The sequence below is a fragment of the Phragmites australis genome, chromosome 2, assembly GCF_958298935.1.
Source record: "Phragmites australis chromosome 2, lpPhrAust1.1, whole genome shotgun sequence".
NCBI classification, from domain to species: Eukaryota; Viridiplantae; Streptophyta; class Magnoliopsida; order Poales; family Poaceae; genus Phragmites; species Phragmites australis.
In genome coordinates, this window is record NC_084922.1 from 17,282,389 (window position 1) to 17,298,751 (window position 16,363).

Below are 16,363 nucleotides of genomic sequence, written 5' to 3' on the forward strand. Positions count from 1 at the left end.
TTAGAGATCTGTCATGGAAGTTGCTCAGATTCCTCATATCCCAGCAGGGGATAGAAGCAAACCCTAACAAGATCAGGGCAATCGACCAGATGCGATCCCCGACCAGGTTAAAAGAGGTTCAGAAGCTAACATGATGCATTGCTGCTCTGAATAGGTTCATCTCAAGGCTAGGAGAAAGGGGACTACTGCTCTTCAAACTCCTGAAGAAAAATGACCTCTTCCGGTGGACGCTAGAGGTAGAAACAACATTCCAAGAACTCAAAAGGTACATCTCCTCCCCTCACATTCCAAGAAGCTCTTGCTCTATGTTGCCTCAACACCACATGTCCCAAGCACAGTCCTGGTCGTCGAGCGAGACGGCCTCTAGTGACTAGTATATTACATCAGTGAGGTCCTGTACGACACGAAGGCTCAGTACCCACAGGCTCAGAAACTGCTATATGCCATCCTAATAGCCTCTCGTAAGCTCAGACACTACTTTCAGGCTCACAAAATTAAGGTGATTTCCTCATTCCCAGTTAAGAAAATTCTCCATAATAGAGATGCGACTGGAAGAATGGCAAAATGGGCAGTAGAGCTCGGGGGATCTGACCTCCAATTCACCTCCCGAACTTCTATCAAGTCCCAAGCGTAGTCCGATTTTATAGCCGAATGGTCGTCCGTCGAGTCCGAGCAGGTACCGTAACCAAAGACAGACGAGCACTGGACCATGCACTTTGACGGGTCGTTCACACTAAAGGGAGCTAGGGCAGGAGTGGTTCTGACCTCACCCACTGGCAACATCCTCAGGTACATAGTTCAATTATATTTTCCAGCAACCAATAACACTGCTAAATATGAGGGCCTCTTGCCCGAAAGCCGAGCAGACTTGACACTTGGGATTAAACGATTGTTGGCGATAGGGGACTCACTTCTAGTCTTGAACCTGGTGCAAAAGGAGTTTCAGTGATCTGACCCAATGATGGCAGCATACCTCGCCGATGTGAGAATACTAGAGCGACACTTCATTAGCTTTGAGGTCAAGCACGTCCCTCGCAAGGACAACTTTCTAGCCAATGACCTGGCCCATCTAGCTTCTTCTCATCAACCTGTCCCAGTCGGAGACTTTGAAGAAAGACTCTCATGACCATCGACCATGGTCTCAGGCAAAGGTGAAGGGGATGCTCCACTCATAAATGAAGCACCCGAGGCAACACCTTCAGAGCCAACGCCTCCCTCGGTGCCATCGGCCTCGAGCGGCCATCATGTGGTCGCCTTGCTCAATTCGGGTATGACCTGGATGGATAAGATCTCGGACTACCTTCAAAATCAAATAGTCCCTGATGATGATGCATCGATAGAAAAGGTCTCATGGTAAGCCCGCAGATATTCCCTGGTAAAGGGACACCTCTACCATCGAGGGAGTAACGGTCTTTTACTGAAATGCATCACTCAGGAAGAGGGGAGTACTGTGCTCTTTGATATCCATGGAGGCATATTTGGTAGCCACACTTCGTACACACCCTGGTCAAAAAAGCATTTTGGCAAGGATTTTATTGGCCTATTGCCATCCAGGATGCCTGCGAGCTGGTGAAACAGTGTGAGTTGTGTCAGTACCACAGCTGCAATACCAACCTACCAGCCCAGGCATTGCAAATCATACCACTCTCTTGGCCTTTCGCTGTCTGGGGGGCTTGATATCGTGGGACTATTCCCCAAAGCCTCAGGCGGTTTTGAATTCCTGTTCATGGACATCGACAAATTCACTAAGTGGATCGAGGCCGAACCCAATAGGAAGATCATCACCACAGCAGCAATTAAGTTCACACGAGGACTGGTAGTGCCGTTTGGCAGTCCAAACCGCATAATCACGGACAACGAAACTCAGTTCACAAGTACTGCTTTCCAAGACTACTGCGATGAAATCGGGACCAAGGTTTGCTATGCGTCTGTGGCACACCCCCAAAGCAAATTGGTTCAAACTTGCAAGTAATTTTGTATACTTTCATGAGAAAAAAATGGTGTGCATACCATAAGACTAAACTATGCATGTGCAGTTTTTAGATTTTACCTTTTAAGAATCCATCGTGCAACTACCATTGAGAAAATGATGACTTCTCCCAAGAAAAAGAGAAAATGATGACATAGATTTAAGCTTGATTGGATACTCAGGGACAAGTGATGTAAAGACAGACCAATTGAGATGGATCTTGTATTTTTTCAGTGATCATGCATAAACAAATACAAAATATGGTTTTGATGTACAATCAGCTCTATACACTAATTGTTTGTTCTGATAATATGGTTGTGATTCTTACAAAAGATGATTGCAATTCTTTGTCATGTCTCTCAAGTAGCTTTGATAATATGGTTGTGATTCTAACCAAACATGAACAAGCAGCATAATAATGTAGCTTTGATGTACACTAATTCTTATAGATGTAGTTCTTTTTGCAAAAATGCAGTAAATGGAGCGACAACCAAGTCTAGAATCGGCCAAGCTTGGACAGCCCCATCCCAAAACCTATCTGCCTCGATACTGATGACATCGGCCAAGCTTGGCCACGACTGTGAATCTTCAAAGGCAACCCCTTTTGCTGCCTCCACATACATAGTGAGTACATGGTGAATAAACATCTTGATTATATATCATATTGACATCATGCTAACCTACAATGTTTTAAAGACAACATGGCTTACATCGAGTGTTTTTGTTTCTGTAGGTCATGGAGAATGAGAAGGAAGATAATAGCTTTGACATGAACGATGATTTATCTTCACATGTGTTAGTTGATTGTTCAAGTCAGGATGGGAAGTTGTCAAAGGATAGTGATGTGTCTAGGTCTCTGAAGGCAAAGAGAGCAGGTAAAAGGTTGAAAGCTGGTATTGCAGTATCTCCTTCCAAGAAGGTGGTTAGAGGAAAGCGAGCTGATTGTTGGAACTCTTTTAAGGTGGTCACACCTCCGTCCAAAAAGGAAAGAGGGGTTATGGTGACAAAGGAAAAGTGCATGTCTGTTATATGAGTTATGCTTATACACCAGGGAAAACAACTTCAAATTTGAATTGGCACCTTTTGAAGTGTACAAAATATTTGAACAAAGTGGAGAAGCATAAAGATCAAGGTATGCTCAACTATGCTCTAGACCAGGAAGGATCAATTGCTATTAATCATACTGAATATGATCATGAGCACAACCATATATTAATTGCTAAGATGATAATTGTTCATGAGTATCCATTTAGGATGGTAGAGCATAAATGGTTTAGTGTTTTGATGAAGTGGATGAATTCCAACTACGAATGGATTGGTAGGAAGAGTGTAAGAAATGAATGCACAAAGGTTTATGAATGTAAAAAAGGAACTCCTAAAGAAGACTTTTAGAGATGTCAACTCCATAATTTTAACTATTGATATGTAGACTTCAAACCAAAACCTTAAGTACATGTGTTTGGTTGCACATTACATAGATGCTAATTGGGTTATGCAATGTTGTGTGTTAAACTTTATTGAGTTAGATACTCCACCCACTGGGACTATGATATCTCAAGTTGTCATGTTCATTGTTCTTCCCACATAGTGAATTTGATAGTTAATAATGGCCTACAACCAATTGAATCTTTGATAAGGAAGCTTAGGGAAATTGTGAAATACTTCAAGATGTCTTCATCCTGTATGTACAAAATTTGTGGAAGTCTGTAACATTTATTCTGTGAAAGTTGAAAAAGGGATGTGCCTTGATGTTAAAATAAGGTGAAGTTCAACATATAAAATTATGACTTCTTGCATGGATTATAGAGATGCATTCATTTATTATGTTAATGTGGACATTAAGTATGAGTGGGAACCTTCAATATCTGAATGGGAATTCTATGGCAAAATTCAACATATATTAAAGGCAATGGCTGGAGTAACCAATACATTTTCAGGATCAGCCTACTCCACTTCCAATGTTTTCTATCCTTACATAGTGAATGTGAAGATTGCAATGACAGAGGAAAAACAATCTAGAGATGAGCATTTGAAGGCAATGGTTGATGCATTGTTGGAAACATTCAACAAGTATTGGGAGGAAATAAATAAGGTTATGGTTATTGCTATCATTCTTGACCTCAGGTTCAAAATGAGGTATATTAAATGGTGCTTTGCACAGATTTCTAACTCTTAAAGGGTTGTTAGTGAGGTTAATGACATCAATAATAAGTTGGAAGGGCTCTACAATATGCATGACATTAATTATCATGACAACAAGGTTGCCGAGAGCATGGGAATGGATAACTCATCCTCTTCTTTAAAAGGTACAAATAAATTATTAGCCTCAGTTGTCTCAATTGAATTTCAATCCTTTTTGCAATCTAATGCTACATAAGGTTCAAAACATAAGTTACAAATCCATCTAGATGAAGGAAATGTGCCCATAGATGACAAGGACTTCAAATTACTTGATTATTGGAAGGTGAATGATCATAGGATTCCTGTTGTGTCCAAGATGGCAAAAAATTCTTGACTGTTCCAGCTAGCAGCATATCATTAGAGTCATCTTTTAGTACTAGAGGTAGAATTCTTGATGATTATCGTATTTCTTTTGTTCAGACATGGTTCATGCATTAGTGTGTGGGTCGAGTTGGATACGAGGTTCTTTTCAAATGTTTATGGTATGCTTTCCTCTACTAAGAGTTGCCCTCTTTCCAAATCATTTTTTTTAATGCCGGATATGTCTAACCCATTTTGTATTATCATTTCAGGAAGAAGATGACGAGGGACGACATTGAGTTTGTGAAATTCCTAGAATGTGTGGTGGCAAGCAGCTAGTATGATGACGATTATGATGGTGAACAGACAATAAGATTTGAAGAATCACTTAATTATTTGTTTTGGCATTTTGGCAACTATGTCTAATTATTTAAAAGTTGGAACTTTATGTAATGCAATAATACCGAGCTACTTAGAACCTCTTTCATGTTTGAGCTATTGTCAACTATTTTCTTAAGTTTTTAGTTCATGTTTGACCTATTGTGTTTGTGTTGTTTTCATGACTCCTCCAATGCCTTGTGTTTGGAAAAGGAACATCTAATGCTAGGATTTCCATGATCCGATTGTGCTTTCTGTCACATTGTTGTGGGGAATTTCACATTTGTTTCTTGAACGTTCAATTGAATTTGTGTCTATCCAATTGGTGTTGGTGCTAGTGCAGTTGCCACTCCAAAGTAGATCAGGAGTTGATGAATGTGGATGGGCTCACAAATGATGAGGTCAAGAGCCACCTGTAGGTCTATTCGTCTATTACAATTTGCTACCATATGATCAAACAATTCCGATGTTCCAATCCATTCACCATGTTTGTTTGGCATTGGAACCTAAAAAGATTCTCGATCACTATTGCAGAAATACAGGCTACACATCATGCGACATGTGGCAAGCTTGTGGTCTGTCTCGCGAGCTGGACTAAGCTGAGCTGAGCCTATCTTTTAGCTCATTTCAAAAATGGGCCGAGCCGAGTCAGCTCATTAGTATAACAAGCTCGACCGAGCTAGCTCGGTATCCACCCCTAGGGAAGAGGCAATATTTCTATTTCGGTATCATCTACTTGTTGCCCCAGTTCAGAGTGAAGGACAACTAGAAGAACCGCTGGGACACAAACTAGATGCACTAGTGGTTCTATCATTGGATGCCAAAGGATAGGACGCTTTGCTACTCCTTAAGTGAGATTTTCTTCATCTGAGAGCTGGATATTAGACTTTCAGCCAGTGAAAGGGAGCAAGTGGTGCTGCTAGAGAGGATTGTAATGAAGTTGACCATGCGAGACATGACCGAAGAATTTTGTGCCACGAGTATTTGGCTGTTGGAGGCGGGATGGACTTTGCCTCTCGATGAGGCTCCAGCTGAAGGTAGCTCCAAATTCTATCGGTTCACTAACGGCTTTGAGGGCCTCCCTGGTGACAAATACTCAATGTATCCATTGCTCTTGGTGATCTTTCGAACTACTGACTTGAGCTTTGATGCAGATTTTACATTTGCAGACGTGGAGGTGCACCTTGCATTTGACGATGCTAATGTTTGCTCCTGGTGCTGCTGAACCGTGGCCACCTACTTCCCATACCCAACACCGGTGTCAGGTGCGCTCCTTTGCCCAGTCCTCTCTCTAATGTTGATAGAAGTTGTTCTACAATACACTAAATATTGGAATATGAATTGAACATAGGAAAATAAAGATTTGGAAAATCAATTTTTTTCAAAGGGGTATAGGGATCCCATTAAAACACCAATTCAGTACATCCCCATTTTGTTCACCTCTGATCTACGTCATCACTTGCCATTGACGAGCATCGACAACTTCCCTGTCGGAGTTGCAAGGGAAATCTCAAAGCTGGCGCAACCACCCTCAAATCCAAAAAAGGTGGTAGCCCAGAAGCAGCATCCAGCACCATCGGCTATTAAACCAATGGCCCGCCATCGAGGATGACATCACGTTCCCACCCATTCGCACAAAGGCAGAGCATGACTAACCTCATGAATCTTCATTGACATCATCACCAGATCTGCTTCCAAAGGGATGAAAGGATGAAACATTACCTGCGGCCTGCCAGAATCAATGTCGAGCCCGTCGCTGTAGTAGAAGAGCTAGGGTGAGACAAAATTGCCATGCGATCTCATCGACATGGAAAACTGAAGAACCCTCAGCAGCATAGCCACGGAGAACGTGCTAACGCCGTCGACTTCACTGAAAATGTGGTGCAGGGTCAAAAGCCTCGATGGGCACCCTAAATTACCTAGATTACCCTAGCTATCCTAGTAATGTATGCAGCCTGCCGCCACGAGCCAGACCTCCCTTCTCCTCCGACACCGGAGAGGCCGTTGGAGGCAAGGGGACCAGGCAAGTCAACATCAGGGAGTGCTCACCTCCTTTTCTCCCTACTCGCTATTGTAGCAGGGGGTAGAAGGGTGGAGAGATCTCTAAATGCATTTGGAAAATCTTTTGACAGTGGGTTCCTAACAACCCAAGCCGGTTTCTACCACACTGAGATAGCTTTGAAATCCAAATGAGAGGTACCTACACCGAGATAGGGTTTAATGGAATATGTTTTGTGACACTAATTCGAGCCTCCTGAAGTATTTTGCTTGTATATATCCTACTTACTACACCCTCCTAGGTGGGAGCACCATAAACTGTAAAAAAACAAAACGATATTCTTTATCCCAACCCACAGAATGCGTACGTCTCTTGAACCCACCTCATCTACACTTAGGATGCAAGTTTTGTATTTTTTTAAGTCAGGTCAACCACTAACTTAAAAAAATAAACTAGAGATTCGTTTCTATCTAATTAAGTTAAGTGAAAAATAAATTAAATAGTGATTCAAAACTAGTTATTCGATACTCATTTACATCTCTGTTCAATCTGCCCCTACCACCAAAGACCTATGAGCACTACGTGAAAAACAAACAAAGTAGACACTACATAAGTGAAGTGACGGGTCATAGTTGTGATCCGTCACTAATGCCAGTCATTGATGACGGGTAAAAACTTGACCCGTCATCAATGACGACTCATCACTTACAGGTCATCGTAGGCCAGTCATTGGTGACGGGTCTCATAGGCCTATAAATGAGGGGTCAAGTTATGACCCGTCACTAATAATGTTATTCAGAAATACAGAAAATGATCCAAACATTGAGAAAAAATTTATTTTTATTTTATTTTTCACTTATTTTTTCTCACTTCAGAAGCACTAGAATATGAACCATTGTATATTTCTGCTCAAATTTGATGTAAGGGGTAACGGCTATGGACACAAACACTCGTTCCAAAAATGGTGCAGAAACTTTCAGAGGTGAGAACTCAATCTTCCAAGCGGTTTTAGGCCTCAAAAAATTTGAAACCCAACTAAGTGGGGGAGAAACAGATGTAACTTTTTCTGTAGATGTTCGTAGAGTCAAAAAAACGTTAAAATCAGAGTCCGTATGCAAAAGTTATGACCATTTAACCAAAGACACTCCGAGTCAACTGGTTTTATGTCTATTGTAAAATTAACATTGGTGACGGGTCATAACTGTGACCCGTCACTTATGACCTGTAATAAGTGACAATTCACACCCATCACTTATGAGCCTCAGTAAAATAGTTAAAATGATCTTTTATCTGAGTCCCTTCAGGATGCACGCGAGGTTGAGGTGGTTAGGCAGCTACGCGCGCGAGGGGCCGTCGCGAGTTCGATTCCCACGGAACTCACATTCTAAAAATAGCCTGAAAAATAGGTAGAGAGACGTGGCGAGTGGTGATAGGATTGAGTTGGATTGGCTTAGATGAAAAATATTTTTTTGACTTTTTTCGCGACCAGCGCGAAAATCGTATATCAGTTATAAGTGACGGGTCACAAACAAGTCATAAGTGATGGGTCACAGTTGTGACCCGTCACCAATGACCTTAATAAGTAACGGGTCAAGTTTTAACCCGTCACCAATGATCTTATTGGTGACAGGTCCATACCCGTCACTTATTATATTTCATTAGTGACGCGTTCGGAGTGACGAGTGCGAGACCCGTCATCCATAACGGTTATAATCCGTCACCCTTATCCATTTCTCATATAATGGAGGTGGCTGCCGCTTTCCTCTTTCCCCCGGTGGCTTCTATCTTATCTTCATGAAATGGTAAATCTTATCTCTTTTTTCTCTTTCTATTTTTACAATTTCACTCCCCTTCTTTATTATTTGGCCCATGTATCACCATTGCATTTTGCATTTTCGTCCCTGTGAACTCTGTAATGTCAGTCAACATGGCCACGCACCAACATTACACAACCAAATGGTTTTCTAACACAAAAAGTCACACCCGTAACTTATGACCTTGATAAAATAGTTAAAATGATCTTTTATCTGAGTCTCTTCAGGACACACGCGAGGTTGAGGTGGTTTGGCAGCTACGCGCGTGAGGGGCCGTCGCGAGTTCGATTCTCACGGAACGCACATTCTAAAAACAGCCTGAAAAATAGGTAGAAAGACGTGGCGAGTGCTGATAGGACTGAGTTGGATTGGTTTGGGTGAAAAATATTTTTTTTGACTTTTTTTCGTCTAGCGCAAAAAACGTATATCAGTTATAAGTGACGGGTCACAAACAAGTTATAAGTGAAGGGTCACAGTTGTAACCTATCACCAATAACTTTATAAGTGACGGATCAAGTTTTGACCCGTCACCAATGATTTTATTGGTACCCGTCACTTATTATATGTCATTAATGACACGTTCGGAGTGACAGACGTGAGACCCGTTATCCATAACGGTTATGATCCGTCACCTTTATCCATTTCTCACACAGTAGAGGTGGCTTCCGCTTTCCTCTTTCCCTCGGTGGCTTCTATCTTATCTTCGTAGAATGGTAAAACTTATCTCTTTTTTCTCTTTCTATTTTTACAATTTCACTCCCCATCTTTATTATTTGGCCCATGTATCACCATTGCATTTTGCATTTTCGTCCCTGTGAACTCTGTAATGTCAGTCAACATGGCCACGCACCAACATTTAACAACTAAATGGTTTTCTAACACATAAAATCAAAATGCAAACACACACAACTCTTGCACAGGCGTGCAATCAAGCAAAGATTTTATTGGAACAAAGGGCACACAAAATCACTCACGTTATTGAACATCACAGACCAGAAATGAAATCCCCCTCCAAATCAAATTCAACGTCGTCATCCTCCAGCGCGATCAAGCCGTCAACACCATGTCGGCGCTGATCTTCTTCACCGACGGCCTCGCCATGAGGCTCTCCCACCACGCCTTCACGCGCGGGTACGAGTCGAAGAGCGACGCGTGCGGCGTCGCCATGAAGTAGAACGTGTAGGGGAAGTGGTTGAGGTCCGCGAAGCTGAAAAAATCACCGGCGAGGAACCTGCTCTTCAACAGGTGCACCTCGTAGACGTCGAGCACCTTCTTGAGCTTCTCCAGGCTCTCGTCCACGACCTTCTGGTTGGGCGGGATGCCGAGCCTGGCGGGGTACACGACGCACTCGTACACGATGGGGGCGATGGCTGGGAAGTAGTGGTGCGCCTCCACCTCCGTCCACACGTCCACCATCGCGGCTTCCTCCAGGTTGCCTTCTCGAAGGAGATCGACTTGGGCGGACATCGAGTATTTGCGGAAGACGTACTTTGCGATTGCTCGGGACTCTGTAAATTCAATGAGTGACGAACAATACTTTTGTTTGGGGAACTAAGAGCATGTGTTCTTTACAGGTTGCGTTGTGAATTGAATCCTAAGAAATGACAGGTTAGCGAAAGCATACCGAAGAGCACGAGTTCCCCGTCTTGGAACGCCGGGATTTGGCCGAACGGCTGCACGGGAACATCAGCATGTACCAGATCGATCAGTTGCTACTACGTACGGATCAAAAGATTGACGATGACGGAAACTTAGCGTGGGGTTACGACGTACGTTTCTGGCGAGGTGGCTGGGGCTCTTGTGCTCCTCGGCCATGTAGTCGACCTCGACGACCTCGTACTCGGCGCCGACCTCCTCCAGGCACGCCAGCACACGCGCCGCGTTCGCGAACACCGCCGACCCGAACACCTTCACCGGCGCCATCTTGGAGACTTGGATTGCTCAGTTGCTTGCTCCCCTGCAGATGAGGAGATAAGGTACTTGCTCTGCGTGACGCGACAGAAAAAAATGCTGTTATAGGCCAGCTGTGCGGTTCTAGTTTTATTTAGCGGTAGTAGAGATTTATTGAGTCACTGATAAATGAGATTTTTAGATTTATTGGAATTCTATCGGCGGTAAATCGATAAATTTTTCAGTTAAAATTCAGAAAAATGGCTCAATTTCTTTAGAAAATAACACTAATTGTCTTAAAACCGCTTGACATAAAAAAAACTATACATAATAATATAAAAAATAGATAGGGCTGGTAGGAATTAAAAAAACAAAAAATTTGGGTGGTAAAGAAATTTACCAGCCTCCACTGGTAAAATGGAAATCTTAGAAATCTCAGAATCGCATCACTGATATTTTTTTCCCTGTTCGTGGTGGCGGAGTAATTCAGACCTCTCATTGTGGTCGCTGGAGGGTGAGGAGCAGAGAGCGAGAGACTGCATTAAGGTATGAACAATGCTACGTGTTTGAAGAAAGAAGTGGTAAGAATCTATATAAAAATTATAATTTCATATATATATACATAAATATCACAATGCTTAAATATAATTAATTATCTAGTTAGTATTAATATAAGTAGTAATACTTTAGTAAATATGTTTCCTCCGTCTAAGCATATGTGTCAATGTAGTTAAGAAAAAATATGATTTTTTCTATAAGCATGTTCTTTGAAAACCCATTGTACATACTCTTAGTAGCACTCCGGGTTCCGTGGGTGTCGCGCAGTGCTCTCGTCAACGGACCAGGAGGGCACGATAGAATATTTAGATTATTCCGGACGGTGCAGTGTGGCTGTGACACTCCAACGTGAATGGATGAGCTCGTTGACGCCAGCGGTGATGCAGAAGCACCGGGTGCTCAAATCACATGGGGCAGCTATACGGCAGGCAGGAGACATCGATCGGCGGTTTTGCAGGAGCACCGGATGCTAAACTGTGAGGTAAAGGACAGGCAGGACAAGCAGGGTATCATCCGGATTAAATTGGTTTCGGCGATTAATCGACTGTAAAGTGAAGGCCCGTATCGATCCAATGCTTCGGACTGGACGGAGAAGCAAGATGCTGCCACAGTGACAACTCAGATGGCATGCTTGTATTCTTCAGGGTCCATGGAAGTCGTCGTCTGTTTACATCTCACTTTCGTGATCACTAGCCAGCACGACACCACTAATGGATGAAGAAAAGCGCCGACATTTCTTTAGTGGCCAACTTGGCTACATGATCTTGTTTCCTGATACAGTCTGCTACGAGGAACATTATAATAAGGCTCGGATAATTATTCGATGAAGAACTTCCTGGCTTACGACGTTCAATAAGATCTATACATCTTTTTCCCTCAGAGCATCTTCATTAATGGAGCCTATAGTTAAATTTACTCCTTCCGATTACAAACATGTAGGTCACTTTATGATTCTTTTTATCAAACCATTTTTATTTTTAACTATCATTATATGGAAAATTAGATAGTTATTGGATCCACGGGAAATTGACATGAGATTAGGAGACAATATACATGGGCAAATATTGTGGTTGCAAAAATAATCCATCCTATACAAACAATCTTCATACCTAATTGCAATATAATAGAAGGGGTCATAATACTCTATGAGACCATCTATGAATTGCATAGGAAAAAGCAGAATAGGGTGATGCTCAAGATTGATTTTGAGAAGGCATATCATAAAGTGAAATGATCATTCCTCCAACAAACTTTGAGAATGAAAGGATTTTCAGCACAATGGTGTAACTGGATCTAAAATATTGTGTCTCGAGGCATGTAGGAATTAAGATCAATAATGAAGTTGCATATTATTTTCAAACTCATAAATGACTTAGACAGGGTGATCCCCTCTCGCTTATACTCTTCAAGAATAGGTGACGGCTTAATTATAGAATATGTGGATAATCTTTATATCGACCTTATATTTTTTTCTTTACCTTCCGGTTCTTTCAATCATCCATGATGAGACTATGTAATAATGAACAAAAGGCTCTATGCATCAGAGGATGCAAAATACCGGAATTCGTTCCTTTATCTAAAAATGATTAATGTTACTACGTTCATCATAAATAATATTTTCATAATATATAATTCCCTAGTTTTTTTATTTGAAATTTTTACTGTTCATAGTCTCCAAGATAAAAGTTTGCCACTACTTTTCTTTACTTAATATTAAAGAATAGTAGTAAAATTATAATTATATGAAAGTATTTTAAATGATAAATCTATTCATATTGTTTTTGTAGAATCTGATTAGAATAAATAATTGTTCAGAACTCATCCCACCCTACCCCAAACCATCAATGAAAGATCAGTATCAATCTGAAATTAAAATCCAAATACAGAACAACTTTACAAGATCCTACTGAGTCAACCTAGCAGTATGATACCATATGATGCAGGGGATGGCCCGACCTTCTCGACATAGGATCACCGAAGATAAACAATGATGAATCATAGGCATTCACCCGATGCCATTGCAAGGATTTGTGCCTCTATAGATTCATCAAATCACACGCTTAAAGATAATTATCAAGCCCTCAATTTTCAGTGGAAAAGCCAGCACAATCTTAATTGAAATACCTTATTCCTCTCTATGTTTGTTGCACCTAATCAGAGGAAGAATGGGCATGAGAATCTCATCATGAGAGTAGCTTGTAGCTAAAATATATTCATAATGTTGAGTTTGAGTAGATAGATGCACATCTCTAGCTTATATAGACTCCTAATATGCCTAAAATAGGAAACAAACTCATTATACAAGTTGGACTCGAATAAACAAATACTAAACTTTCTGCCATCGGTTTCTCTTTGATATTGCAGTGAAACCAAAAGGAAACAAGGTGTGGACTAGATCCATTGCATGGGCTATCAAATATGGTTTCCAACGGGTAGTCACATGTCCGAAACAGATTCCGTATGAGGGAGATATGAACTTTCTAATCCAAGTCTTCTGGCTGTGACAAGATCAATCCAAATTGAATCCAAACATTTCTAATATTCAAAATTCATGTTAAGTTGAAACCATGCCAATCATGAAAAGGAAGTCTCTTAAATATTAGAAAACCCATAGAACAGATGTATATCCTCTAATAATTTCTTGTAAGCCTCAGACTCTCCATGTTTAGCAATCCTCACATGTTGCCATGACAGCCTGCGCAACATCGAGTAAAATTATCATATTTTTGGTACGAACCTCCAAATCACATGTCGTTTGCAATTGATCCATTGGAAAGTAGACTTGATAAACTTTACAAATAACAAACTTGTATGTCATGACACCCTCTAAAAACGTGTACACAATGTCAACAAATTGATAAACATAATAGCAAACCATCTAACAAAAATTTAGGCACCTATTCCCCATCAGCTAGACTTGATAGTTTTAATCATATTAATTGTCAAACTTTAGAAAGTTTGGCAGCATGTGTACTAGGATAAGAAAGAAAAAACATAGAGAGTATCTCTTTCTCCTTTAAATAATATATTTTAAGAAAAATCATTAGTCAAAACATCATATTGAAGATGGAGTTGATACCATTAGCAACTACCTCTACAACATGTTGGCTTTAGTTGACTCTATAAGTTAATTGGCCCCACATGGCATAAAAAATGTGGTGGGTCCATGATAAGAGTATATAGATATGTTGTACCCACCTCCATCCCCTCTCCTGTTGGTGAAAGAACTGCACATGCCCAAGAACAAGGTCGGAGCCAGGCATTAGTGCCCCTCGCCACCCCTCCCCCCCCAAAAAATAAAATTCTTTAGAACACGTGTAGCTATTGGAGCCTAGACCGTCTAAGTGTTTAGGTAATCTAGCCCACAAGCAAGGACATGGATCCTTGCAGTAGCAGCTATCCACCGTGCATTAAGTTGATGGAAATCTCCATCGTCCGATCATCATGTGATGGCCCAAATCTGATTGCTACAATGGAAACTATTGGGGAATGAGTAGGCTATGTTAGCGCAAAACAAAAGTTCTATCGCGTTCATTGAGGAAACCATACGAGTAGGGGATTATGGATTGTTAACATTAGACGCATAGAACAACAGGAGAAGAGTTGGAGAAGGCTAGTCCAACATCAATCGATCTTGTCGTGAATCGATTGGCTTTTCCTCGCGTCCTTGTCGCCGATCAGCACTACAACAACAGCAACAACGCCTCTACGATATCCACATGTCTAGGGGTGAAACACCGTGCTCAGGTGTGCTAGCACCACGTGCCTATTTAGGGATTTGTGATGAAGTCGCATGGACGTGGCAGCTAGGGTTTCAGGGTGGTGGAATTATGTAACCATGTGCCCGGTTAGGGATTCATGAAAAAATATCTTTGATATAAATAAAATAAAAATGCAAGTTAAAAGAAACTTAGGAAGTACATATAAGTATATAAATATAAATATACCTATACATAAGATAAAGGTTTAATCCTTTTTATTAGTTATATCTATACATATATAAATAATTGGTTGATTGAAACGGTTGTGTTAATATATAAGAATATATATATATATATATTATAAAGTATACATGTTGTATATGTGTACATATACATGTATGTATATTAGTATATGGGAAATATAATAAAAAGGAAAAAGGAAAAACCATCTCGGGTCAGCTACCCAACCCACAACCCAACTCCCCCTCCCCCTTCTTTCTCCTATCAGGTCGCTCGGCTGCCGACCCGGCCACTTTTCCCTCCCTCCTCTCTTTCACTTTTTCTCTGGGCCATGCGCTATCCCCTTTCGAGTCACTTCATCATGCGAGACTGAAGCTAGGCAGACTTGTTGTTAACCTCATGTTGATCCCCTCCCTCTATTTTTCATGGTCCAAAACACCAATGATTCCGGATCCAATATGGCACAAATCGCACGGAAGAGGTCATCTAGAAGCTTGTCATTGTGTTGTACGAGGACATCACCGCCAAAACCCTTTATTCCAAGCCGTATTCGAGTTAAAATGAGAGAGATTGGACCTGGATCAAGATGTGCACAAGCCGGACTTCACCCTAACCCTAACTGAGATGGACACGAGCACCCTCTCCTCCCCGAGTATATATGTCAACCCCTAGAGCTTCCTTGGAGGATCCACCCTCTTTTCCCCAAAGCAATCGGTTGAATCTGCCCACCAGACTACTCCGAAGCCCACCGCCGACAACACGTACACAAAATAGAATCGTAGTGGGTAGGTGGTCCTTTTCTGCCGCTCTTTAGAGCCAATGGTGCATCACGACATGATTTCATTGTCTTTATGGCATAGCTCCACCACGGGAGATTGTCGTCGCTGTCTCTATCTGGAGACGGCGTAAGGAGGAAGTTGACTAAGGTGGCCCAATCTAAACTCGAGGTTGATGTTTAAAATCTAACATACCCTTGGAGCTCTTAGATCATGGCCGCCCAATCTAGAATCAATGCACTAGATTTAATGGCCCTAACAGTGCTGTTAGCTAGCCGATTAACACCGTCGGTGCCATGTTCTTGAGTAGATGCCAATGTTCTGAAGGAGCTAGAAGGACTTCAGGACCAAGACTTCAAAGACCCAACTGAGTATAGTGAAGGCAAGTTGTGTTCCTAGCCATATTGATATCAGTTTTTGAAATGTTTTATTTTACAAACATTCATGCTAATAATATTGTTGGAAATCCCAAAAAGTTAGGCTTTACACTAGTTATCCTTTATCATCCTTATCACTATGGTTATGGTTTTGGTTATGGAAGGGTAGATGACGCATAG

At 41.4% G+C, this 16,363-nt stretch overlaps 1 protein-coding gene across 1 annotated transcript; it reads right to left on the minus strand.

The window, feature by feature from the left end:
- Positions 1-9,551: 9,551 nt before the first annotated feature.
- Positions 9,552-10,654, minus strand: LOC133901459 (probable glutathione S-transferase GSTF1). Its single transcript, XM_062342825.1, has 3 exons — positions 10,415-10,654; positions 10,266-10,314; positions 9,552-10,149 (listed from the first exon to the last, which is right to left on the minus strand). Exons 1-3 carry the CDS (start codon positions 10,562-10,564, stop codon positions 9,689-9,691), a joined length of 660 nt encoding a protein of 219 aa, XP_062198809.1. The 5' UTR covers positions 10,565-10,654; the 3' UTR covers positions 9,552-9,688.
- Between the last annotated feature and the right edge of the window lie 5,709 nt (positions 10,655-16,363).

Coding starts and splice junctions, on each gene's coding strand:
- LOC133901459 (XM_062342825.1), bottom strand. CDS start 10,564: ATGGCGCCGGTGAAGGTGTTCGGGTCGGCGGTGTTCGCGAACGCGGCG. Junction 10,315..10,414: donor CCAGCCACCTCGCCAGAAAC/GTACGTCGTAAC, acceptor GTTCCCGTGCAG/CCGTTCGGCCAAATCCCGGC. Junction 10,150..10,265: donor CGGGGAACTCGTGCTCTTCG/GTATGCTTTCGC, acceptor TTGAATTTACAG/AGTCCCGAGCAATCGCAAAG.